Source organism: Rhinoraja longicauda, unplaced genomic scaffold, assembly GCF_053455715.1.
Source record: "Rhinoraja longicauda isolate Sanriku21f unplaced genomic scaffold, sRhiLon1.1 Scf000147, whole genome shotgun sequence".
In the NCBI taxonomy this organism is placed as follows: Eukaryota; Metazoa; Chordata; class Chondrichthyes; order Rajiformes; family Arhynchobatidae; genus Rhinoraja; species Rhinoraja longicauda.
The window spans coordinates 35702-62921 of NW_027601365.1; the positions used below are offsets into that span (position 1 = coordinate 35702).

At 42.0% G+C, this 27220-nt stretch overlaps 1 protein-coding gene across 1 annotated transcript in view; it reads left to right on the forward strand.

The window, feature by feature from the left end:
* Positions 1 to 27220, forward strand: part of LOC144590170 (progranulin-like) — a 60696-nt gene that overhangs the window by 20705 nt on the left and 12771 nt on the right. Inside the window, exons 2-7 of the mRNA XM_078394988.1 lie at positions 5587 to 5730; positions 9637 to 9771; positions 12600 to 12749; positions 13017 to 13244; positions 15929 to 16007; positions 18768 to 18865. Coding sequence (XP_078251114.1) covers positions 5590 to 5730; positions 9637 to 9771; positions 12600 to 12749; positions 13017 to 13244; positions 15929 to 16007; positions 18768 to 18865 — 831 coding nt within the window. The 5' untranslated portion in view covers positions 5587 to 5589. The remainder of the gene's footprint in view (positions 1 to 5586; positions 5731 to 9636; positions 9772 to 12599; positions 12750 to 13016; positions 13245 to 15928; positions 16008 to 18767; positions 18866 to 27220) is intronic.

The window sequence follows — 27220 nt, forward strand, 5'->3', positions numbered from 1 at the left end:
AGGCAGTTTATGGAATACTTGGTTTTGGTATATATGTAGCTTCAAATTGTGGGGATGAAGATAGAGCATTAATAAAAACTGGGATGGATTTAAGTGTCATAGTCACAGAATCAAGCACCATGGAAATAGGCCCTTCGGCCCAACTTTCCCATGCCAACCAAGATGCCCCATCTACACAATATGCAAGCATTAGTCCGATATCCCTCTAAACCTTTCCTATCCACGTAGCTGTCCCAATGTCTTTTAAATGTTGTTATAGTACCTGCCTCAACTACTTTTTCTGGCAACTTGTTCCATATAAGTTACCCCTCTGGTTCCTATTAAATATTTTTTCTTTCGCTTCAACCTACATCCTTGATTCTACTCTTTCACCAAATCTGTTCCCCTCATGATCTTGCGTGCCTCTATAACATTCTTGCTCAGCGTCATGCTCTTCCAATAATAAAGTTCTGGCTTTCCCAGCCTCTTCCTGATAGCTCAGGCCCTCAAGTCATGGCAACATCCTGGTATTTTTTTCTGCACCCTTTCCAGCTTAACAACATCCTGACCAGAACTGAACATTATTCCAAATGCAGCGTCACCAACGTCTTATACAACAGTAACATAACATCACAGCCTCTAAACTTAATATACCCTGTCTGTTGAAGGCCAATGTACTGTAAGCCATCTTGACCACCCTATCTACCTGTGATGCCACTGTGAAGGGGCTATGTACCCGCACTCCTAAATCTCTTTGTTTTACAATGCACTTCAGAGCCCTGACTTTTACTGTGAAGTTCCTGCCTTGTTTTGACTTCCCAAAATGCAACACCTCCCACTTATACCTCAACCCACTTGTCCAACTGATCCTGTTGTAATATTTAGTATAAGAAAATAACTGCAGATGCTGGTACAAATCGAAGGTATTTATTCACAAAATGCTGGAGTAACTCAGCAGGTCAGGCAGCATCTCAGGAGAGAAGGAATGGGTGACGTTTCGGGTCAAGACCCTTCTTCAGACTGATGTCAGGGGGGCGGGACGAAGGAAGGATATAGGTGGAGACAGGAAGATAGAGGGAGATCTGGGAAGGAGGAGGGGAAGAGAGGGACAGAGGAACTATCTAAAGTTTGAGAAGTCGATGTTCATACCACTGGGCTGCAAGCTGCCCAGGCGAAATATGAGGTGCTGTTCCTCCAATTTCCGGTGGGCCTCACTATGGCACTTGAGGAGGCCCATGACAGAAAGGTCAGACTGAGAGTGGGAGGGGGAGTTGAAGCGCTCAGCCACCGGGAGATCAGTTTGGCCAACGCGGACCGAACGCAGGTGTTGAGCAAAGCTTTGATAATCATCTTCGCTATCTGCAATACTACCCACATTAATATCATCTTCAAACTTATTATTGGTGCATTCTACATTCTCATCTGCATTTTAGAGGTAAACCCATGAGCTGCAATGGGCTGACACTGATCCCTGAGGCACACCACTAGGCATGGGGCTCCAGCTCATAAAACAACCTTCCACCATCACTATCTGCTTTCTTCCATGAAGCCAATTCTCTCACCAGTTGGCTAGCTCTCGCTGTATCTCACGCAATCTGACCTCCCAGAGCCACTAACCATGTAGAATCTTATCAGAAACCTTGCTCAAGACCAAATAAACAACGTTATCAACCTCATCAACCTATTTGGTTACTTAAAACAAAACTCAAATCAGATTTCTAAGATACAATCTCTCATGTACAAAACCATGCTGACTATCCATAATCAGCCCAAATGCACAGATGTGAAGCTCACTAATGTATAGTTCCCAGGCTTTTCCTTACAGCCTTTCCTAAATAGAGGCACAGCATTAGATGCCCTCCAGTCTTCCGGCACTGCACCCATGTATAATGATGATTTGTATTTCTCGGCCTGGGCACTTGCAATTTCTTTAGCTTCCCACAGTGTTCTTGGATATATCTGATCAGGCAATAAGATTTATCTACCTTCATACACCTTAGGATGTCAAACATCTCCTTGACTGCAATCCAAATTGTCCTTGAGACTCTTCCATTAACTGTCCAAAGTTCCCCAGTCTTCATGTCTTTCCCCACAGTAAAAGCATAGGAGAAATACTCATTGGAGACCTTGACCGTCTCCTGCAACTCCACACAGATGACTACTTTGATTTCTGTGGGGCTATAATTACCCTCTTTCCCATAATTTATATACAATCTATTTGGATTATCCTTAATATTATCTGACAGAGCTATCTCCTGCCTCCTTTCTACCCTCATTTCCATGCTCCTCAGTTCCCAAAACTTCTCATTTCCTGGGATTCCTTTGCCAGCTGCCTGTTGGCATCCCAAGCCCTTTTCCTGACCTGAGCCTCAATTTCTCTCGTCATCGGAGGATTTATCTTGCATCAAAGTGAACATTTCTAAGTAATAAAAATTGAAATTGATGGCTGTTAAAGTGTTGTGTTGTATTTGATTAGTACAGGTGTCAGAGGATATGGAGAGAAGGCAGGAGAATGGGGTTAGGAAGGAGAGAGTTCAGCCATGATTGAATGGCAGAGAAAACTTGATGAGCTGAATAGCCTAATTCTGCTCCTATCATTTATGATCTTATGAATTGATGGCCAAAAGATAGCCCTTGTGTGAATTTGAAAGTGTAGGTGGAAGTAATTATGTAAAAAAAGAATTTGCGTATCTTTAGAGTACCTTCACTTTTACCCTGGAGACCAAACATTTTTTGGTACATAACCATATGAAGTGGGTAATTGGTACATTTTTTAAATTGCTAACAAAAGTAACATTGATTTTGCTCAAGGTCTTGAATGATATTGGCTTTACCATCAGTGTTCTTGGGTATTTATATTTAATGTATCTATGTTGGTAAATGCAATCCTTGCCAGTGCTTTCAACATTGAATGGATTTAGTAAAGCAAAAAGGACAGATAATTCTAAAAGCTTCGTTTTTTTTAATCGATTGGACCTCAGAGAAAGGGGAAATGTAGGACCTGACTAAATGTATCTGGCTTGTGTTGAGTGTATTTTCTGTTGAATCATTGGTTAGGTTGGGCTGTGCCAGGCTGGCTCTGTACTTTAAGCAGCCTATCCTGATCTGGATAGTATTAGTGCCTGGTCATTAGTTGGTGTTTCATCAAGCTATGGTTTAAAAACAAGTTGAGGGTAAATTGCATGAGATTTTGGGGTGGCTTAGTCAAAAAGGTAACTACTGAACATTTTGGGCATTGACAATTGATGTCTGGGCTGATGTTGATGAATAATGTCGAGTTCCAGGATGTTTGGAGGCCAGAATTGGAGAAGCACAGATAGAGTAAATGAATGCAGATGCTAGTTAACAAAAAAGGTCAAAGTGCTGGAGTAACTCAGTGGGTCAGGCAACATCTCTGGAGAACATGGATTGGTGATGTTTCTGGTTGGGTCTGAAGAATGGTCCTGACCTAAAATGTTTCCTATCAATGTTCTCCTGAGATGCTGTCTGACCCGCTGAGTTACTCTCGCACTTTATTTCATTTTTATAATGAATGAATGTAGGACCAGAATAGTTCAAGTTGGCGGGAGGTTGAGGCCGTGGAATGACTGAAATGATGATAAGATTATTCAACCGACTCTGCATTGCTTAGCCAGAAAGCGTTATAGGATAATGAACATCGTTATGAATTAGTAGATTTTAGGATAATAATTGGCATAAGCAACTAATATTTGATAACCCTTATTGAAGCCAGTCAACAATGAATGGCAGGTACAACAACAAATGGTCAGACCATGGTCATGTTCTTAAAGGTAGACAAGTTCAAAATATTGTTATTTTAACAGTATTTTGAACTTGACTGGCTTCACTGGAATAAGTTTTGGAGATGAGCAAGAGAAAGTGAGGTGTGATTGGTTGTAATCAGTGAGTATGTGCAAAGTTTTAGATTTTACTGAAGACCATGTAGATAAGTTAATTGGCAGGATTGGTCCCTGGTAGACACCACAAGGAAGAAAGGACCTTCATTTACTTAGCACCTTTCAGCACTGTTCCTTTTTAACATCCTCCTTAACTAGATACTGAAATTGTCTCCATCTGTGGATTTACTGCTTTCTTTTGTCATGTTTTCCCTTTTAGTCAATACTTTCTTTGGTTAGCCATGGTTGATTCATCTGTCCCATAATATATTTCCTCATTTGGATATATTTTTGCTATGTATTAATGCTTGCTAACCTGCTTGCTAACCTGATTGCTTGAGTCATCCTCAACCACTGTAATTCCATTTGATTTAACTTGAATAGTTGTTTCTGACCCAAGTTCCTTGGATTGCCAATAACTACAAACCCAACTGGGTCCAGTCACAAATACCACAGTTATCAGAGCAGGTCTGGATATTTTGCCCTGAGCGATTTGTCTTGACGTCCTATCTAGAAACCAACCTTCTATTGACTCCATCTGAATTTAAAAGAGAGTTAGATAGAGCTCTAGGGGCTAGTGGATAAGGGGAGAAGGCAGGCACAGGTTACATAACTTCCGCTGCCTCAAACGCAAGAAGAAGAAGAATCATACTAAGTATCATATGTTGCTGTGCAGGCTGATACAGAACTCTCTCAAAGCTTTAAGATGTGCATTATAGGCTGTTTAATTGTTCTTCCCTGATCTTGTACATGTCCAGCATTAGAAGCTTGCAACTCACAAATCAAAGGGAAGAGCCTTAATGTTTTGACCTGTTGCATTGACTCCACTTTGAGCTTGGTCACAGCTCCAATTTTGGTAGCTAATTTTGCAGACCAATGCCAAATGCAGTTCTGTATCATGCTGCATGTCAATGCTTGATCTCATTGAGCAACAAATTATTAAGGCAAAAGAATTGCTTCCTGAAGTCAAATGCTGTGGTGTCGGCATGTTAAACTTTTCGTTTTAGTATCTCTTGTATGTTTTGGTAATGTGTTTTCTAATGTATTGACAAAGGTTTTCTTTTGATGATGCATCTTCCAAAAATGATGTTTCCCATTAACAAAACATAATACAATGACTTTTAAGCTCTTTTTGATAAATTATTGATTCTGCCACAGCCAGGTGTTTTCTAGTATATCTGCATTCTTTATCCCAATGACTCTTCTGTCTTGTGTAAAACCTAAACAGCAACTGTGATTAAATGACATTTCAGCTGGGCCTAAATTTGTTCTTATAAAACATGTTTCCAATGGACATCTCTGAGCAGGAGGAATCCTAGACTCTCCCCTTGTTTCCATAGTCAATATTGCCCATTATCTGTGAACTGCATTTTCATCGAACTTCTGAATAAATGGATTCGAATGGATACTAACTCAGGTATTTCTGAATTGAGCAAAGACCCATAAAGCTGGTTATGTTTTGAGTAGAATGAAGGGGAAGTAGTTTGATTCAGTATTTGTAGTGAGTAGTCAAAGTACCTTTTAGAGAAGGTGAATGCTCCTAAATGATACTTTCCTGATTGAAATAAATTTGCTCAACTAACGTGATTAAATTTGCGCAGTTGCATAATACTCATTTGAGAAAGTATTTTCAATATGAAGTATCCAGTTTATGTATAAGCAGATAAAGGCATTATCCACTCAATTTGTGCACTTTTCTGTTCTGTTTTAGGTGATGATTCCAAAGTTTCTGCTCCTATGCCTGGCTGCTGGCCTGGCTTCTGCCATCACTTGTCCAGATGGGAACGTTTGTGACGATGGTGACACCTGCTGTAAGCATTCAGACGGAACATACGGCTGCTGTCCTTTACCTAATGTAAGTTCACTTGTTGCTCTTTAATAAATTGCTTCCAGTGACTTATCAGGGTTTGCCACTCACGTTGAAATGCTTGAGGTAATTTTCTACAAATTCTGTTAACGTTTTTGCCCCTCTAAAGAAACTGGCAGAATTTTGGAATGGTTCAAAGAGTAATTGATGCTAGATCATTTGTTAATCTCAACTCTACTCAATAGTTAATTGGTTCTGAGGGAAGAAATTCCACCTTTTGTCTGACATTTTCCACAGTAATATTTAATCACAAAATAGCCTTAGCTGAGAAATTTGAGATTTTCACTCCTGGGCTTTATATATTTGTTTCCAAAACCCAGATAACTTTTGCTTGCCTATTTTAGCTTTCCTTAATGTGAATAAACTTAATAATGCCAGTGCATTCATCTTGAGTTTACATATTTGCTTTCATTCCACTCGTCTTTTTCTTTACCCAAGAGTCAGTTTTAAGAATAATTTGTATATCGAAGTGTAAAACATGCGGGTTGCAATCCAACCCGCATCCTTTTTGCTCATTCGTAAAGCTTGCAGTAAATTGACCTTGTCAACAATTTGTAGTCTGCAGTTTTCAGATCAGTGTTTGCCTCCAACCAGAAAGTGACCTAACAATTAGGATACTTAAATAACTGAAATGTACGTCTTTCAAATGTCATTTCCTGCCATGTACCTTTCTAAATTGTTTTTAGTTCCCAAATCTACAAATAAGGGTGTTCTTTCCCCCTTTGTTCATGGGTATTTTTCAAATATTTGTTAAAAGTGGATGTGATAGAGTTGCAAAATGTCTTTTCCAGGCATGTCTTGCCAATTGGTGTGTCATCACTTATGAGAACTGGGATCAGAACTTGTTTCTAAAGATGAATTTAGCATTCACTGATTGTTACTCTGCCACCAGAGACATAGCTTATGGATATTTTTATCCCTTACTATCTCTCCCTACTATCTAATAACAAAGTTAAATCAACTTTGAAAAGCTTCAGTAAGCACAATTGAAGCTTAAACCCTTTTTGGTCTGGCACATGAAGGCACTGTTTTAGTTCATTGCTTTTTTTTCTGCCAGAAGAGGCTTTGTTCCTCAAAACCAAGGACCCAGAAAGAAAACATTATTTGTGTTATTCCCCTTTATCATATATCTGCACACTGTAGATAGCTCGATTGTAATCATGTATTGTCTTTCCGCTGACTTAGCATGCAGCAAAAGCTTTTCACTGTATGCGTGACAATAAACTTAAACTCAACTCAAAATGCTACATCTGCCACCACTTGATTGTTAATGAATCATATTTGAATTATATTTTATATAATTTAAGGAGTATTCTGCGGGGGAAAAACAGATTAAAGCGTGGATCAGTGCTTAGGGCTGATGTGGCCATTCTGGAAAGAGAGATGCAACTGACAGCTCAATGTCCCAGGGTTTTGATGTTTCAGATGTGATAGAGAGGGAGGGAAAAGAAATGGAGGAGTTGCTTTACTAATCATGGAGAATATCATGGTACACTCAGAGGACATGGTGGAGGGTTTATCTGCTGAGACGATAATGGATCGAGCTCAAAAATAAGAAAAGTGCAAGCACTCAAATGGGATTGTACTATAGGCTACCCAATAGCAAGTGGGAAATGGAGGTACAGATATGTAGAGGGATTACTGAAAGATACCAAAGGAACAGGGTTGTCTTAATGGGTGACCTAACTTCCTCAATGTCCACTGGGTCTTGCTCAGTTCCAAAGGCTTGGATAGGGCAGAATTTGTTAGGTGTGTCCAAGAGGTTTCTTGAAACAGTATGTGGATAATCCTGAGAAGGGAACACCTTGTGTTGTGGGAGACACAAAATGCTGGAGTAACTCAGCGGGACAGGCAGCATCTCCGGAGAGAATGAATGGGTGACGTTTCGGGTGGAGACCCTTCAGACCTGTTTCGGATCGAGACCCTTCTTCAGACTTGTGTTGCGGGAACAAGCTTGGCCAGGTAACTGATGTTTCAGTGGAAGAGCATTTTGGGAACAGTGACCACAATTCCATAATTTTTAAGATTGTTATGAATAGGAACAAGACTGGATTATGGGAAAGTACTGAATTGGAGTAAGGCAAATTGCAATGTTATTGGGCAGGAGGATACATTGGGGGTAGTTGTTATTGGGCAAGTCCATATCTGACATGGGGAGTTGTTTAAAGGGCAATTGATCAAGACTGACAAGTTCCAGTAAGGAGAGGGATCAGGATGTCAAAGAAATGGAAAATTGGAGAACCAAAGAGGTCGTAAATTTGGTCAAAAGAGAAAGCATAAACAAGTTAAAAAAAAAAAAATCAGACAGTCTTTGAGGAATATAAAGCAAGGAGGAAAGATTCAGGTGATTAATAGGGGCCACAAAATGGCTTTGGTAAGTCGGATTAAAGAAAATCCCATGGTTTTTTATACATAACATTAAAAACGAAGGTAAACAGGACAAGAACGGACCACTCAAGGATAAAGGAGGGAATTTGTGCTTGGAGTCAGAGGACATAGACGGAGTACTAAATGTACTTTGCAGCTGTTTTTACCAAGGCGAAGGACATGGAGGACAGTGAGATCAATGTGGAGTACACTAATATGCAAGGGTAGTTTGAGATTGAGAAGCACGAGGTGAATACAATGTGGAGGGACCTTATGGGATCTATCCCAGGTTACAAAGCTCTGAGCAGGAGAGTAGCAAATGTTATTCATTTGTTAAGGGGAGAGAATCCAGGAAATTATAGGAATCCAGGAAATTATAGGAAATTATAGGACCTTGGTGGTATGCAAATTATTGGAGAGGGTTGTTTGGGATAGGATTTACTCCCATATGGAAGAGAATATGTTAATTGGGGACAGTTAGCATAGCTTTGTACATGGCAGGTTGTGTCTCACTAACTTCTTTGAGTTTTTTTTTAAGAGGTGATGAAGGTGATTGATGATGGTAGGATTGTGGATGTTGTCTGCATTTGATAGTCCTCCATGGTAGCCTGATCCAAAAGATTCAGGTGCAGAGGTTTAACAGTGACTTGGTGGTATGGATTCATTATTGGCTTACTGATAGAAGACAGAAGATTGTGGTGGAAGGATGACATTCTGGCTGGAGGTCTGTGATCAGTGATGTTCCATAGGGATCTTTGCTGGGACCTCTATTTCTGATATATATAAATAACTCTGACATTACCTTAGCTAAATTGGTTAGTAAGTTTGCAGATGACACTAAGATTGCTGGAATTGTGGACTATGAAGGCTGTCAAATTATACAGTGGCATATACTGCAGATTAGTTATAGAAATAGGCAGAGAAATGGCTAATGGAGTTTAATCAGAGCAAATGTGAAGTATTGCACTTTGTGTGACCGAATGTAATAGGGAAAATAAACGATTAAGTAAGAACCCTTAACAGCATTAATACATGGGGATCAGAGTCTAGGTCCATAACTCCCTGAAAGTGGCAACACAAGTCGATTGTGATAAAGAAGGCATATAATTTGCATACCTTCGTTAGTCAAGGCATTGAGTATAAGAGTCAGGAAATCATGAGGTGTAGGACTTTGATTAGGCTGTTTTTGAGTATTGCATGCAGTTCTGGTCGCCCCAAAACAAGAAGGATGTGGAGGCTTAGGAAAGGGTGCAGGGGAGGCTTAGCAGGATGATTAGCTGCAGGGAGAGGTTGGAAATGGACTGCAAATCTACTTCAGCTAATTGAAGTGCAGGGAGACTACATGAGTTTAGTTTGGGGTGATTATTATTTGAAATATAGACTCTGTATTCATGCAGGTATAAAAATCCCAGGTGTAATTTTATAGTCAACATTTAATATGGATTGAATCGCTTACTGTTAAGACTGTCTGTACAAAGCACAAGGTTTTATATTTTCCATTCATGATTGCATATTTCTCTGTTGCAGGCAGTTTGCTGTTCTGATATGATCCACTGCTGTCCTGAAAATACCACCTGTGATACCAAGCATTCAGCTTGCATTAGTGTGACTACCGTACCCTGGGTGGAGAAGGTCCCAGCAATCAGCACTGGCACTACCCTGGTAAATCAACATTACATTCTATGCTGTAAATTAAGCAATAGAAATTTCAGTAATTTTGTTTAGAAGTATATTGAGTAATTTTAAGCCAAATTTACACTTTTAATATTTTGGTCAAGTATGTTTTTAAAAATCCTTTCATTTCAATTTTTCGATTTTTCAGTGTTCTAGATATTTTGAAATGGCTTGAGGACTTGTACTTTATTAATAATTTTATTTCTCCAGGTATATCCGCTTCACAATTTTCTGACAGAGAATGTGATGTGAGCTAGTTTTTATGCAGACCTAGTTTACATCCTGCCATTGTTTGACAAGCCATGACAGTCTTCTCATGTGGTTTATTTGTAATGCAAGGAATAAGCTTGGCTGACGACATTCTGAGCATTTTTTTGGTCCTAGCATTTAGTTTCCTAATCTCGGTAGTTTATCAATGGCCCGAACAAGCCAAGTCAAGTCAAGTCAAGTTTATTTGTCACATACATATACAAGATGTGCAGTGAAATGAAAGTGGCAACGCCTGCGGATTGTGCTAAACTACAAAACAGAATAGAAAAAAACATTTTAACACAAAAAATAAATTAATTCAGTAAATTAAATTAGTTCCTGGTGATATGAGAGTTAACAGTCCTGATTGCCTGTGGGAAGAAACTCCGTCTCATCCTCTCTGTTTTCACAGCGTGACAGCGGAAGCGTTTGCCTGACCGTAGCAGCTGGAACAGTCCGTTGCTGGGGTGGTAGGGGTTCCCCATAATGTTGCTGGCTCTGGATCTGCACCTCCTGATGTATAGGTCCTGCAGGGGGGGCAAGTGTAGTTCCCATAGTGCGTTCAGCCGAATGCACTACTCTCCACAGAGCCTTCCTGTCCTGGGCAGAGCTGTTCCCAAACCAGATTGTGATGTTCCCGGACAAGATGCTTTCTACAGCCCCAGATTAGAAGCACTGAAGGATCCTCAGAGAGACTCTGAATTTCCTCAATTGAGGTGGTAAAGGCACTGCCTTGCCTTACTCACCAGTGCGGCAATGTGTGTTGTCCATGTCAGATCCTCTGTGATGTGGACTCCCAGGTATTTAAAGCTGCTCACCCTATCCACAGTAGTCCCATTTAACTCCAGGGGCGTGCATGTCCTCGGACCTTGAGCCCTTCTAAAGTCCACAATCAGCTCCTTAGTTTTTTTGACATTCAAGAGGAGGCTGTGGTCCTGACACCAGAGTGCCAGATCAGCCACCTCCTCCCGGTAGGCCTTCTCATCGTTATCGGAGATCAGGCCCACCACCACAGTGTCATCAGCAAACTTGATGATGGGGTTGGAGCTGAACCTGGCCACACAGTCATGTGTGTACAGGGAGTACAGTAGGGGGCTAAGGACGCAACCCTGGGTTCAGGGTGAGGGGGTTTGAAGTATGTCTTCCAATCTTGACCACTTGGGCCCTGGCGGTGAGAAAGTCCAGGATCCAGGCACACAGGGGAGTGTTAAGCCCCAGTTTCAGCAGCTTCTCAGTAAGTCTGGTATTGTATTGAAAGCTGAATTGAATCCAGTTATCCTTGCTCACGAAAACAATTCTGTTCATTAGTCACTGTTTATAGAGTCATACAGTGTGGAAACAGGCCCTTCGGCCCTAATTCCCACACCGACCAACATGAGCCATCTACACTAGTTTTTGGTACCTACACTACCTGTGTTTGGCCCATATCCTACTAATCTTGGCTTATTCATGTACCTGTCCAAATGTTTCTTAAACATTGCGATACTACCTGCCTCAAATACCTCCTCTGGCAGCTCGTTCCATATATCCACCACTCTCTGTGTGAAAAGTTACCCCTCAGGTTCTTATTAAATCTTCCCCCCCTCACCTTAAATGTATGTCCTCTGGTTCCTCGATTCCACTACTCTGGGCAAGAGACTGTGTGTCTACCTGATCTATTCCTTTCATTATTTTGTACACCACTCTAAGATCACCCCCTCATCCTCCTGCACTCCAAGGAATAGAGCTAGCCTGCTCAATCTCTCCCTATAGCTCAGGCCCTCGAGTCCTGGCAACATCCTTGTAAATGTTCTCTGAACGCTTTCCAGCTTGACAACATTTTCCCAAAAACATGAAGCCTAGAACTGAACCCTCGAGTCCTGGCAACACCCTTGTAAATCTTCTCTGTGCGCTTTCCAGCTTGACAACATTTTTTGCCAAAACATGAAGCCTAGGACTGAACACAATACTCTAAATGTGGCCTCACCAACATCTTATATAATTGCCACATGACCTCCAAACTTCTATGGTCAATACTCTGATGAAGGCCAATGTGCAGAAAGCCTTTTTGACCACCTTATCTGCCTCTGGTGTCGCTTTCAATGAGCTATATACCTGCATTCCTAGATCCTCTGCTCTACAACACTCCCCCGAGCCCTACAATTCACTGTGTAGGTCAGGTCCATGCTAGTCTTCCCAAAATGTAACATGTCTCATTTCTCTCTCTTAAATCCATCAACCATTCCTCAGTTGAACTGCCCAACTGATCAAGATCCTGCTGCAATGTTTGACAACCATCTTCACCATCTACAATCTACATTTGTTGGCTGATTAGTCGGAATACTGTAGTATTTTTATTTTTCAGAGAAATCAATCATCTGATGTGAAAATTGTGCTTGGTATGGTAATTTGTATCCCCTGAGCTGTTATCAGACAATACATTTTGGGGATTCAATATTTGTTGCTGAAGATTTACAATAGATTTTGTGGCCAAATAGATGCTTGGCTCAGAACCAGAACCATAGACCATGATGAACAAAAATACTTTGAAATGAATGAGAAATGAGATCTTGTCTCTCTAATTCCAGTGGGAAGAAGTAGAAACAACCCCATTTGTGCAAGCAGGAACAACGAATGCAGTGACTGAAAATGTGTGTCTGGATAATACGGACTGCCCGCCCGAGTACACGTGCATGCTGACTTCTAAAGGAGTCTATGGTTGCTGCCCACTCACTGATGTAAGATTTGTTTGTTTTAATGTCCTTCCTTCATGATTACTATCTTGTGCACACCACAGTGGCTTTTTAACTGAACTTCTTGCACCACTATTTGCTGCCACCAGTTTAATGCAAATAAAACGTAATGGAACACGTGTTCAAATGAGTAAATGCTTTTATAGAACCTCGGAATATTATTTTCTTCATAAATTTACTCAAAGCCTTTTATCTACTCGGATGTTTTTTTATATAAAATGCTGGTTTTAATTTTTTTTCCTTTCTGTTAAGGCAACCATTTGCAAGGATTGGGAGCATTGTTGTCCAAAGGGATACAAGTGTGATCTAGTCAAGGCCAGATGCAGAAGGACTGGAGTAGATGAAGAATTGCCATTGGTTTCTGGAGTCGAAAACCTGCGTACGGCTGAGAGCGAGCTTTGTGGGAACATGTCTTGCTCTGAGGGATATACCTGTTGTACCTCGACAGACTTTGGTTGGGGCTGCTGTCCTATGAAAGATGTAAGTCCTGAATTAACTTACCTTTTATGGTTTTTCTTTGAAATAAGTACTAGTACAGCACCCATAATTCATAATTAACTTTCCATACATATATTGGCACTGAGTGTTTGTTTTTTTTTTCTTCTTTATGTGAAAGCAAAATGCTAGAAATCTGTAGGTTAGCCACTATCTGTGGGGAATTGGTGTGCTGGGCCAAAGACCTTTCATTGTATCTTGTGGGGAAAAGTTAGGAATTAGATTATGGGGAAATGGCAGAGAAAGGGAGAAGAGGAAGAGTGGACCACAAGGAAGTGCTGTGATAGATAGTACGGCGAGCAGGAGGGACTTCATGTGGGTGAATGGCGGAAGTGCTGTGATAGATAGTACGGCGAGCAGGAGGGACTTCATGTGGGTCAGTGGCGGTTGTTGTTGATTGAAACAATAGAAGAGGAATGTCGGGAGATGTCAGTGGGACAGGAATGGAATATTAATTGTGTACTCCCACACATAATTTTAATTTTGTTCACACTGTCCCCACTATTTCTGCAATTGAACATGTTTCTTTAATAGCTTTTCCAGGTTGATATAAGTGTTTGATCTGAAACATGTGGAAACAAACCACAATATTTAAAACATTTTGTTTCCATCTCCTGATTCTGTGTTATTTGCATTATTGTGCTTTTGAATTGAGGTTTGGGTTTACATTCTTTGTTATCAAGTATTAGCATACTATTAGAAACTTGTGCTATGAAAGCCTTTATGGGTTTAGTATATTTTGCTCTGATAGTCATTGACTTGGCTAATGCAGCAAATGCTGGAAAACACTAACCTTTGTGTTTTTGAAGGTGGAGCTCATTCTTCTCTCCAACGTAGGCTGAATAAACTGCCCAGCAAAGTGAGCTTTGAAACTGCTCTCTTTTACATCCAGTGAACATGTTCACCAACTGTTGGCAGATTCACTTAGTTCAGGACAATTACTTTTCTGTAATGATACAGAATGGAGAATGCATATCCGAGTTTTTTCTGATGTTCTCACATTTGACTTGGTCAAAACATCTCTATTGACAGGAAGTCATAGGAAATCTGGCTGAGAAATTACCCATTTAGCCCAACCATATATTAGGGTCATAATCATTGGTTTTTATGCTTCTCTATCTTGTATTTCAAACACCTGACTGCCAAAGAGTCTGAAGAAGGGTCTCGACCCGAAATGTCACCCGTTCCTTCTCTACAGAGATGCTGCCTGACCTGCTGAGTTACTCCAGCATTTCGTGTGTGCCAAAGAGGCTGTTTGGTAGTTTATGTCTGGGTATTTAGCTGTCCTTTCCTCTAGTTCCTTGAAAAATGTGCCTTGGACTGCTCATCATAACATCTTCAATTATTGAAGCTTAAAGTTGAACTTAGCAGATAGACACTCAGCTGTCAATGACTGACAGTCAATGTTCAGGAGCTCCAGTGATGAGAGAATTCCCTTAATGTTCCCAATTGTACTGAGAAGCATTGTTTTCTGGTTATGATATAATTGAGTGTACTTGCTCATGCAACTGGTACACGTTTGTTTGAAAATAACCACTGCACCCACCCTTCCCAAAGATATATTGGAAGCACATCAAAAATGTTGCAAAATATCGCTTCATTGCACAGCAAGTAGAGTCTAATTCAGATATATGAAAGGCAGATTCAGCTCTTTGTACCCAGTTGTGTTGTCATGTATACAATGGCACTCTGCGCCTTGTTATTAGTGGTCTTCAGAAAAGCTCAGGAACAAATAATATATGCAGATTATCACATTAACCTACTGTTACTGATGAAGGGTTTGACTTTTAAGTATGCAAAGGATATTTTTTAACATGGATATTATTGGTCTTTCAAGTCCTGGATTGTCACTCGCTATTACTGCAGTATAATAAGCCTTTGTCATTCTTTGCCTTCAGAAAGGAACAGGAAAGCCAAGCAGCACTTCACTTTCCCCACCACTGAGCCTGAAACTCTTCTTGTTTGGTCAGAACATCTGACGTGACTGAGATCACGAACTAAAGAAGCTGAAATGCCTCCCAAGTGCTTTGTTCAGGCAAATGGAGACCTTTCACAAGATTCTCATTCCGTATCATTGCGTACACGTTATAAAATAATTTCCTCTGCAAACCAGGCCCATTGTAAGGTTTGAGGAATTAAGGAAATAAGTTAAGATTACGATCACCTTAAAAGAGCAGTGCTGCTATAATTTCTGGATTTGCCTCTTTTCCACCTGTTTGGTTGTCAGTCATACAGCACAGAAACATGCCTTGGACACCAAGCCGTCAATGCTGGCAACGATCTCATCTATGCCTTTTCCATTTGCCTGCATTTTACACATATTCCTCTAAACTCTTCCTATTCATGTACCTGTTCAAATGTACAATAACTTTTAAATGACCGGCCTCAACCTGCCCATCGGTGCTTCGGTTGACTGTGAAATGAGAACAGTAGTATTGGTTTAACTTTAACAACTTTAGTTTTATCTATGCTGTAAATAGTTGATTTTTAAATATATATTTTAATTTTAATGCAGCCTGCAATATTGCATCCTTTGTACATGAAACAGACACCACTAGATATTATCTGTTAACTTTTCAGTCTATCAGGTTGAGTGGAAGAAATATTGTTTTAATTTTTAACCATTGCACTCTTTCCTGAAGCTGACCCCCAATTCCATCTGATTACAGGCTGTATGTTGTGGTGATCGCTGTTGTCCAAAGGGCTTCCAGTGTGATAAGGCACGGAAAACCTGCATCAAACCCATTGGTAAGTTGCTGCAAGTATTCAGACTCCAGTCATTCTAGGCTTTCCAATATATTCAAACATCATGTTTCTCCGTTCAAGCCGGAATGGATATATTTTCAATTATCATTGCTGGATGAATTTCAAGCTATGTTTTAACTGAGAATGTTATCACTTTTCTAAAAAGTTACTGGCAGCTACTGCAGGCTGGGTCAGATGGGTTCAGACTCCCAAGTTGCCAGTTGTCTGTCCTTGGCCCAAGTGGTTATTCTGGATGCAGCCCTCTGCAAGGAAACTGCCTCCCAACATTTCTCAGCGTTGATTAATGAACCGGGACAGTGTCAGAATTAAACGATGGTGGGACATGGGAACAGGGTGGAAGCCCCATGTGATTAAATACCAATGGTTTGGCATGTTTCCTCACCAACAATTCTAGTTTGCATTGAAACACGGGCTGAAACACGGACATTTCAGCATTGAGTCTGTGTCAGGGGAGAGCAACACCTCGTGCAATGTCCAGTGACTTCATTGTAACTATTGCAAAACTAGCAATTCTGAAAGTTAATTGAAGATAAGACTAAAATGTTGGAAATACTTGGCAGATCAAACAGCGCAAATGGTAGAGTGTAAACAGTTAACGTGTTGTTTCAATTGACTTTTATTGATAGTGGGAAAAGTTGTAAATATACTTTTTAAGTTGCAGAAAAAAAGACAGGAGGTGTGAAGGAACATAAACGACAGGCTGAAGATAGACACAAAATGCTGGAGTAACTCAGTGAGACAGGCAGCATCTGTGGAGAGACAGAATGGGTGACGTTTCGGGTCGAGACCATTCTTCAGTCTTGATCCAAAACGTCACCTATTCCTTCTCTCTAGAGATGCTGCCTGTCCCACTGAGCTACTCCAGCATTTTGTGTCTATCTTTGGTTTAAACCAGCACCTGCAGTTCCTTCTACACAAACACTAGGCCTGTGTAAGGCAGAGCCTAGAAGAAATTGAGCAGAAAAAGATTGCCAGAGGAACTTAGCAGGCCCGGCAGACTCTGGAGGGAAATGCACAGATGATATTTTGGGTGGGATCCTTCTTCACGGTGATGTGAAATGTGGTCTGTCAATTTTCCTCCGCAGGAACTGCCTGAACTACGATTTAGAATCTTGAATCTTCGGCCAACAATGTCCTTGTTGAACATGATGCCAAGACCTACTGTTCTGATGCACATAGTTCATATCTCTTCATTCCCTACATGTTCATATGCCTAACCAAGTGTCTCTTGAATGCCACTATTGTATCTTCCTGAATCACCACCCTGGCCGCATGTTCCAGGCACCCACAAGCCTTTGTAAAAATAAAAACCTGCCCGACACATCTACTTCTAAACTGTGCCCTTCTCACTTTAGAGCTATGCCCTCTCGTATTTGAGTTTCCATCTGGAGAAAAAAGTTCTGTGCCACGCTGTCCACGTATATACTTCTATCATGTCTCCCGCATACTCTGATGTTCTGGAGAAAATAATCTAGTATAATCCAGTAAATTAATGGAATGGCAGGCAGTGGCGAGTGGGGTGCCGCAAGGCTCGGTGCTGGGGCCGCAACTATTTACAATATATATTAATGATTTGGATGTTAGAAGCAAGTGTGCAGATGACACAAAGCTGGGTGGCAGTGTGAACATCGAAGAGGATGTTAGGAGGTTGCAGGGTGACTTGGACAGGTTGAGTGAATGGGCAGATGCATGGCAGATGCAGTATAATGTAGATAAATGTGAGGTTATCCACTGTGGCGGCAAAAACAAGGAGGCAGATTATTATCTCAATGGTGTCAGATTAGTTAAAGGGGAAGTGCAGCGAGACCTGGGTGTCCTTGTACACCAGTCACTGAAAGTAAGTGTGCAGGTACAGCAGGCAGTGAAGAAAGTTAATTGCATGTTGGCCTTCATAACGAGAGGATTGGAGTATAGGAGTAAAGAGGTCCTTCTGCAGTTGTATAGGGCCCTGGTGAGACCACATTTGGAGTATTGTGTGCAGTTTTGGTCTCCTAATTTGAGGAAGGAGATCCTTGCCATTGAGGCATTGCAGCGTAGGTTCACGAGGTTAATCCCCGGGATGGTGGGTCTGTGGTATGAGGAAAGATTGGAAAGACTGGGCATGTATTCTCTGGAGTTTAGAAGGATGAGAGGGGAGCTTATAGAGATGTATTAAATTATAAAAGGACTGGACAAGCTAGATGAGGACAAATGTTCCCAATGTTGGGGGAGTCCAGAACCGGGGGCCACAGTCTAGGAATGAAGGGGAGGCCATTTAAAACTGAGGTGAGAAGAAACTTTTTCACCCAGAGAATTGTGAAATTGTGGAATTCTCTGCCACAGAAGGCAGTGGAGGCCAATTCACTAGATGAATTTAAAAGATAGAGCTATTTAAAAGATAAGGGCTAGTGGAGTCAAGGGATATGGGGAGAAGGCAGGTACAGGTTACCTATTGTGGATGATCAGCCATGATCACAATGAATGGCTCGAAGGGCCAAATGGCCTCCTCCCGCACCTATTTTCTGAATTTCTATCTAACAAATCTTTCAAATTTCCAAATAAATAAACTATTTCAAGTTTGTAGCTCGAGAGATGTTTGAACTTGCTAATGTATTGGGTTTTTATGAATTACTTCACACATGAGAATTCAATTATTTCTGCCCCCTGTTCCTCTCTCATTGTCCTTCTTTTAATTTCTTCCTCCCTTGATGATTTTCTAGTTTTGTTCAACTGTTTGTTACCTTTATCATGTTCTCTTTGCAGTTTCAAATGTGCTGTGCAATGACACTGTGTTCTGCCCTGGAAAAGAAACCTGCTGCCTGATGTTCTCAGGAGACTATAGGTGTTGTCCTATGCCAAAAGTAAGAGATTTGCACACTTGAAATGTGTAACTACTTTCTTTTCAGCCCGTCTGTAATGTGGGGAATCTCCTTGGCCCTTTGGCCCAACTTGCCCACACCGACGAACATAACCCATCTAAACTAGTCCCACCTGCCTGCATTTGGCCCATCTATATACTAAAACTCTCGTTTGTTCCTGAAGTACAGCCAAAACGGTACATGATAGCGTGACAATTTTAGACCCACCTCTCTCACTGTTGTCCCTATGGAAGAAGTTTCATTGAAATCAGTGTTATATTTTTAAAGTCATTCCATTTTAAAGTTTAAAAAAACGTGCATGCGAAGTTGGGGCTCCGTTGATCTGGTACTTACGTAAGATGGCCGCCGCATCCGCGCGTGTGCAGAACAAACGCGTCCGCGCTTGCGCAGTTGGGGCCCGTTGAGCAGGGCTCGGCTGCCTGTCTCTTGGGAGCGGGAGAGCCAGGCCTGGTGCCGGGGGAAGCAGCCGGAGCCTGGGCCTGGACCTGGACCTGAACATTGAGCACCTGAGCCCCACAGACTGAGGAATGATTCTCTGCTGATCTATGCTGAGTTAGTGGCTCTTTATCAGGAGTCTGAAGAATGCTGCATCAAATGTCAGTTGTGTGGGTTCTGGGAGAAAAGTGATTTGATTATTACGATCGCTGTAGTGCATCGAGCTGGCAATATTTGCATGTTTGACCTGCAAACATCATGACTCGGCTAATCTCGTAAAGAACCATAAAAGGTGCTCCTGTGCATATAAAGTTCCAGCTTTTGGGAAGATGTGTACGGAATGTATTTAGGTGATAACAAAATTTAATGTCGCTGCACAGAATGTAAGAATTCATCATCCATTAGTTTAATGTTGTCATTCCTGTGTCCAACTGCATACACTTCAGAAATTGCTTGGTTTCACACTATTATGGGAAGCGTTAACAGTTGTGTCAACTTTCTAATCCAAAATCTAGATCAATGAGTGGCCTTTGTCATAAACTTTCAGTCATTTCCTTCTAAAAGGTATGTAGGTTAATTGACTGGGTAAATGTAAAAATTGTCCCTAGTGGGTGTAGGATAGTGTTAATGTACGGGGATCGCTGGGCGGCACGGACTTGGAGGGCCGAAAAGGCCTGTTTCCGGCTGTAGATATATGATATGATATGATAAAAAGGGAAGATACTTAATGAATTGTAATTACCAGCTGCACTTGCTCCTGGGACTGTTAACAAAACACAGTGCTCACCTCTGCATGCTCCTCTCATTCTCTCATTTGCTTGGGTTTGTCCAGAAGAATACCTTCACACAAAGGAAGGTGGGTGTATGGAACCAGCTACCAGATGAGGTAGTTGAGACAGAGACTATTGTAACATTTAAGAAACAATTGGGTACATGGATAGGACAGGTTTAGAGGGATATGGGCCAAAGACGGGCAGGTGGGACTAGCGTAGATGGGACTTGTTTGTCGATGTGAGCAGGTTGGGCTGCAGGGTCTGTTTCCATGCTGTATAGAAATATAGAAACATAGAAAATAGGTGCAGGAGGAGGCCATTCTGCCCTTCGAGCCAGCACCACCATTCATTGTGATCATGGCTGATCGCCCACAATCAGTAACCTGTGCCTGCCTTCTCCCCATATCCCTTGATTCCACTAGCCCCTAGAGCTCTCTCCAACTCTCTCTTAAACCCATCCAATGATTTGGCCTCCACTGCCCTCTGTGGCAGAGAATTCCACAAATTCACCACTCTCTGGGTGAAAATGTTCCTTCTCACCCCAGTTTTAAATGGCCTCCCCTTTATTCTAAGACTGTGGCCCCTGGTTCTGGACTCGCCCAACATTGGGAATATTTTTCCTGCATCTAGCTTGTCCAGTCCTTTTATAATATTATACGTCTCTATAGATCCCCTCTCATCCTTCTAAACTCCAGTGAATACAAGCCTAGTCTTTTCAATCTTTCCTCACATGACAGTCCCGCCATCCCAGGGATCAATCTCGTGAACCTACGCTGCACTGCCTCAATCACAAGGATGTCCTTCCTCAAATTAGGAGACCAAAACTGTACACAATACTCCAGATGTGGTCTTACAGGGCCCTATACAACTGCAGAAGAACCTCTTTACTCCTATACTGAAATCCTCTTGTTACGAAGGCCAACACAACATGCCATTAACTTTCTTCACTGCCTGCTGTAGCTGCACGCCAACTTTCAGTGACTGGTGTACAAGGACACCCAGGTCTCGCTGCATTTCTCCCTTACCTAACCTGACACCATTGAGATAATAAGCTGCCTCCTTGTTTTTGCCGCCAAAGTGGATAACCTCACATTTATCTACATTATACTGCATCTGCCATGCATCTGCCCACTCACTCAACCTGTCCAGGTCACCCTGCAACCTCCCAACATCCTCTTCACCGTTCACACTGCCAACTATGACTATAGAATATTCAGGAATATAAATTCTAAAAATTGTAATGATTTAAAATACCTGTACTTATTATTTTTGTGACAATATTTAGTTATACTACAATAAGTTTTCTTTATTCGCAAGTCGACACATCGTACGCCGGGGAGCACCCGTACTCCCATTGGAGGGCACACGCACGGCATTATCTGGATCATCCATCTTGTGGAGTAACTTAATGTTATCTACAGCATTGATTCAGTTGCTACCTGAAGGAACCAATGTTCAGGAAATGAAGGTCCTATTGAATCTACTGTTTTCTGAGTACTTGCTATCTTGTGTAGGTTGGGAGTGTTCATTCAGCATATGTACAGCTCCCATTGGAGTTATCAGTTTCAGGTCAAACGGCCTCCATTCCATTGACATTTTGTGAACAGAAACATTAATGTGATGCAGTTTATGGAGGGGCTCCACAGGTCAAGCAGCATCTGTGGAGGGAAATGGACAGATGAAGTTTTGATCGCGACCTAAAACATTGCCTGTCTATTCACTTTCCGCAGATGTTGCTTGGGCTGCTGAGTTCCTCCAGCAATTTGCTTTTTGCCCAAAATTCCAGCATCTACAGTTTCTTGTGTTTGTATTTTGAGAACTAAATTAGAGTGAAACCATTGCATCTACCATGAGTCGTACAGTCCTTGAATTCTCAACAGCTTTGACTGTGGTATGAGGCATCATGTCGAACATGGAAACGGGTCTGATGAAGGGTCTCCCCGAAACGCCACCTATTCCTTTTCTCCAGAGATGCTGTCTGACATGTTGAGTTACTCCAGCATTTTGTGTATCTATGGAAAAGTACAGCACAGGACCAGACCACTCGGCCCACAGTGTCTGTGCTGAACATGATGTCAAGATCAACTCTTATCTGTCTGCACATAATCTATATCCCTCCATTCTCTGCATGTAGATGTGCCTATCTAAAAGCCTCTTAAATCCACTATTTGAGGGCCAACACACATTCTTAAAAGCTTAAAAGGAAACTTAAAAGCATTGCCAACAGTCTCTGCAGTGAGGCTGCAATAGCTGGTGGAAGAGATGTAAGGTTCACCCAGTTTGCTGTTTTCAAATAACTGGTCTATCTTGTGTTTAAATTGCATTTTGTTTAAATTAGTCGACACTATTTAGTCTGACTGATGCTGGATGACAAAAAATGCCCCTGATTGAGCAGGAGAACTATTCTTAAGTATAGATATCCCCAGGTTACGAATGTGTTCCAAGAACTGTTTGTAATCTGTTTCCGTTAAATCAGCAGCGTTGGTTGTCTGCTGAGATTCCAAAAGGTATACTGGTAAGAGTTACTTAGCTACAGATTAGGTTTAAAACGTGATAGGCCATGTGATTTACTGACCACGAGAAGCTGAGCCAGAAAATTTCAACCTGCATTATTGTAAAGGCAAATGGACAAAAGCCGGGAGTGGGATTCTGAAGTGCAGGTGTATGGGTATCATGAACTGAGATTGTTATGATATTGTCCCACTATGCTTATTTCACGATTAGGATTTTTGGGTTTCATATAGACTCTTATGGCAGACATTGAGTTGTCTCTTGGCAGTCACATTTTAATTTGAATTACCTTTGCTGCAACCTGCAATTTGCTGTGAAGATCTTGTACGCTGCTGTCCCAATGTCTCCTTGTGTAATCTTCAGGTGGGGCTCTGTTCAAAACATGGGAATCCATGGTGCTGAATGTGACTAAAATGAAGGCAGTGTGTCTGGCACTGATGTAGTGATGGTACTGTTAGTGCAACAGTGCAGGCTTGCTGCAGAATTGTCCAAGGCAGAGAATTTCACAGATTCACAACTCTGGGTGAAAAAGTTTTCCCTCTTCTCAGTCCTAAATGGTCTACCTCTTATTCTTAAACTGTGACCCCTGGTTCTGGACTCTCCCAACATCGGGAAGATTTTCCTGCATATAAATTATAATAAGTATCATTCATAACCGACAGATTTTAGCTGAATTTTACATTTATTTTCTCACTAAACACACCCCCTTGTCTTGCACTGTCTCCCCGCCTACCTTTGGAAACAGAATCCCTCCCTCTATTCCCTCCAGACAGACTTCTTTACTCTCCCATACTTAAAAATATTATAGGAAAAAAAACTGCAGATGCTGGTTTAAATCGAAGGTAGACACAAAACGCTGGAGTAACTCAGCAGGTCAGGCAGCATCTTGGGAGAGAAGGAATGGGTGACGTTTCGGGGTCGAGACCCTTCTTCAGACTGATGTCAGGGGAGGGGGCAGGACCAAGATAGGATGTAGTAGGAGACAGGAAGACAGTGGGAGAACTGGGAAAGGGGAGGGGATAGAGAAGGACAGAGGAACTAACTGAAGTTAGAGGTCAATGTTCATACCGCCGGGGTGTAAACTGCCCAAGCGAAATATGAGATGCTGTTCCTCCAATTTGTGCTGGGCTTCACTATGACAATGGAGGAGGCCCATGACAGAAAGGTCAGACTGGGAGTGGGAGGGGGAGTTGAAGTGCTCAGCCACCGGGAGATCAGGTTGGATAAGGCGGACTGAGCGAAGGTGTTGAGTGAAACGATCGCCGAGCCTGTGTTTGGTCTCGCCGATGTAGAGAAGTTGACATCTGGAACAGCGGATACAATAGATGAGGTTGGAGGAGGTGCAGGTGAACCTCTGCCTCACCTGGAAAGACTGTTTGGGTCCTTGGATGGAGTCGAGGGGGAGGGGGTGGTTTGGGTGGGAAGGGGGCGAGTGGACCAGGGAGTTATGGCGGGAATGGTCTCTGCGGAAAGCAGAAAGGGGAGGAGATGGGAAGATGTGGCCAGTAGTAGAATCCTGTTGGAGGTGCCGGAAATGTTGGAGGATAATCTGTTGTATACGATGGCTGATGGGGTGGAAGGTGAGGACAAGGGGGACTCTGTCCTTGTTACGAATGGGGGGAACAAGAGCGGAGCTGTGGGATATAGAGGAGACCCTGGTGAGAGCCTCATCTATAATGGAAGAGGGGAAGCCCGGTTTCCTAAAGAATTAGGACATCTCTGATGCCCTAGTGTGAAACACCTCATCCTGGGCGCAGATGCGGCGTAGACGGAGGGATTGGGAGTAGGGGATAGAGTTTTTACAGGAAACAGGGTGGGAAGAAGTGTAGTCAAGAGAGGTATGGGAGTCAGTAGGTTTTTTGTAGTTGTCGGTCACTAGTCTGTCTCCTGTGATGGAAATGGTGAGATTCAGAAACGGTAGGGAGATGTCGGAGATGGTCCAAGTATATTTAAGAGCAGGATGGAAATTAGTGGTGAAATGTATGAAGTCAGTGAGTTCTGCATGGGTACAAGAGGTAGCACCAATGCAGTCATCAATGTAGCGGAGGTAGAGTTCGGGGATGGGACCGGTGTACGTCCGGAACAGGGATTGTTCGACGTACCCTACAATGAGGCAGGCATAGCTAGGCCCATGCGAGTGCCCATAGCTACGCCTCGGCTTTGGTGGAAGTGGGAGGAGTCAAAGGAGAAGTTGTTGAGGGTAAGAACCGGCTCTGCTAGGTGGAGGAGAGTATTGGTAGATGGAGATTGACTGGTTCTGCGTGACTGAAACGTTACCCATTCCTTCTCTCCCGAGATGCTGCCTGACCCGCTGAGTTACTCCAGCATTTTGTGTCTACCTTAAAAATATCATCCTTAATAATACCATCCTTAACTTTAAACTCACTCTAATCCTGTCAATTCACCTATCATTCATTGATGACTTGTTTTTTCGCTTGTTTTAACGCCTTACATTTTTCGAGAGGCTTATTTAAAATTGTGACCTGTACATCACAATTGAGAAAAGCGACTGTAATCGCACATCCCGGCTCTGAGTTTAAAGCCTTGCAGATCACTGGTCTTTAAATATCCCAGTGCTGTTCAATGTGAGCACGGTTACTGCCTGTCGCACTTTTGCATGCAGGAAGATCCAGACATGTTCTGGTTGGGATGGGGCGGAAAAATTCTTGCCACAGTTTTTATTTGCCAATCGGTCATTAACAAGTCCTCAATAAAATGTGGTGTCCTGGACAAAGTGACTAATATTGTGTAGTGAAACTACGAGCTGCCAAACAAGCAGTCTGGTGTAAGCTGAACTGTGGGATGTGGGGGACACACTGTCTGCTTCTATGATACTTGAAGTTTACTAAAGGACCTGTCCCACTTAGGCGATTTTAAGGTGACTGCCGGCGACTAGACTTGCCAACAGTTCGCCGGGTGTCGCGGGCATGATCATGAGGAGTCTTCTAAAAATCGTAGTGGATCTCAGCGCGTCGCTGAGAAATCACCCGGTTTGAAATTTCTCGGCGACAGCTGGCTTGTCGCCAGGTATCGTTGTTTATTGCGGGCGCTGTCGCATGCTGTCCCCAGGTTTGCTAGGTTCTCTTAGATGCAGTTAGAAGCACATAATATTAAAATTAGTAAAGTTATTTCCAAATACCATAAAATGCTTGTGTTTAACCAATTTATATACCGTCAAGACATTTGACAGGTAGATTGAAGGCGACAGTTTGACGGTCAGGTAAGTGTGGGAATTTCCGCGATGTTTATGGCCATCAGCCATTACATTTATAGTGGGCTACCAACCCAGATATGCAACCCAGAAACCAGATATACATCTCCCTTACATTTTCAAAGAATGCCCACACACTTTTCACAAAAATCCACTTAACCACTTTTTAATTTTTTTTTTTAAATACTGCTATTAGTAAACTGGAAGCAAATCCAGTTTATGCCTTGTTACAGTGAAGCTTGGTTTTTAAGTAACCCATACAAGATGTTATAGTTCAAAACTCTCAAGTACTTACCGACTTGTCAGTGATTTCAGCGAAAATTAGGACGCCAGAGAAGCATTGACAGCGTGGGAATTTCGCGATGTTTCCGAAGACGGTGTAATCTCGACCTGACTCGGCATTGTCCTGGTCATTGTCGTCGGGAAAAGAAAATGTTGTCGATCTGCTACAGTCGCCGGCAGTCGCCAAAAAAATCGCCTAAGTGGGACAGGCCCTTTAAGCTTCTCTTTGAATGTTGATTGCTTGTATTTTGATCATTTGCTCCTTTTGCACATTGATCGTGACTCTATTTTTATAGATATATATATGTATGTATGTGTAAAACAATATGTTATCCTCTTTGTGGCTTGAAGCTTAGCAGAAGAGTTAATTTGTCCACCTGGAGATCTTGTCTCAGATAATGGCCCTGACAATGCAGCACTCCTTCAGTACTGCAACGGGTAGTTTCTGCTGCAAGAATTACTTGTTTAGAGTGTGGCTTGAATCCTAGACTTTCTCACATGAGATTAATTGTTGAACCATGTGACACTTTAACATTTTTAAGGTATGCTTTGTATGGGATCATTTTTAAGGGGAAAAAAGTGCATTTTTGGTGACATTTGGTTTTGGCGAGAGCCAGGTCAATTTATTGCACAGCTGTAAAGGATTTGTGCTGCACATCTTGTGGTTCAATGTGGAAAATAAACCTGAGGATGGAAATAGGATCTTTCTTCCCAGTAGATTGTTAGAGTGAAGCTGCTTAACCACCTTTATTGTAGCATGACTTATTGTGGATTATGACTTGGGTTTTGAGATATAGCAGTATTTCTTTTCTCTATCAGGGTGTTTGCTATGACGATCATATTCATTGCTGCCCTAATGGTTATACATGTGATGTTCAAGCACAGCTCTGTCACAAAGGCAGTATTTCTATTCCTCTGTTAACAAAGATGTCAAGTATTGTGAAAAGTGAAGCCTTAGATGTCCAGTGTGATGAGACAGTAAAGTGTCAATCAGGCTCGACCTGCTGCAAGCTGGTGTCAGGATCCTGGGCCTGCTGCCCTCTTCTCCAGGTCAGTTGTCACTGCTTGGTTATATGTCTTTGAGCCATCTTAGTGAATGCTTGTGTTCATTCCTGTCATGCTGCC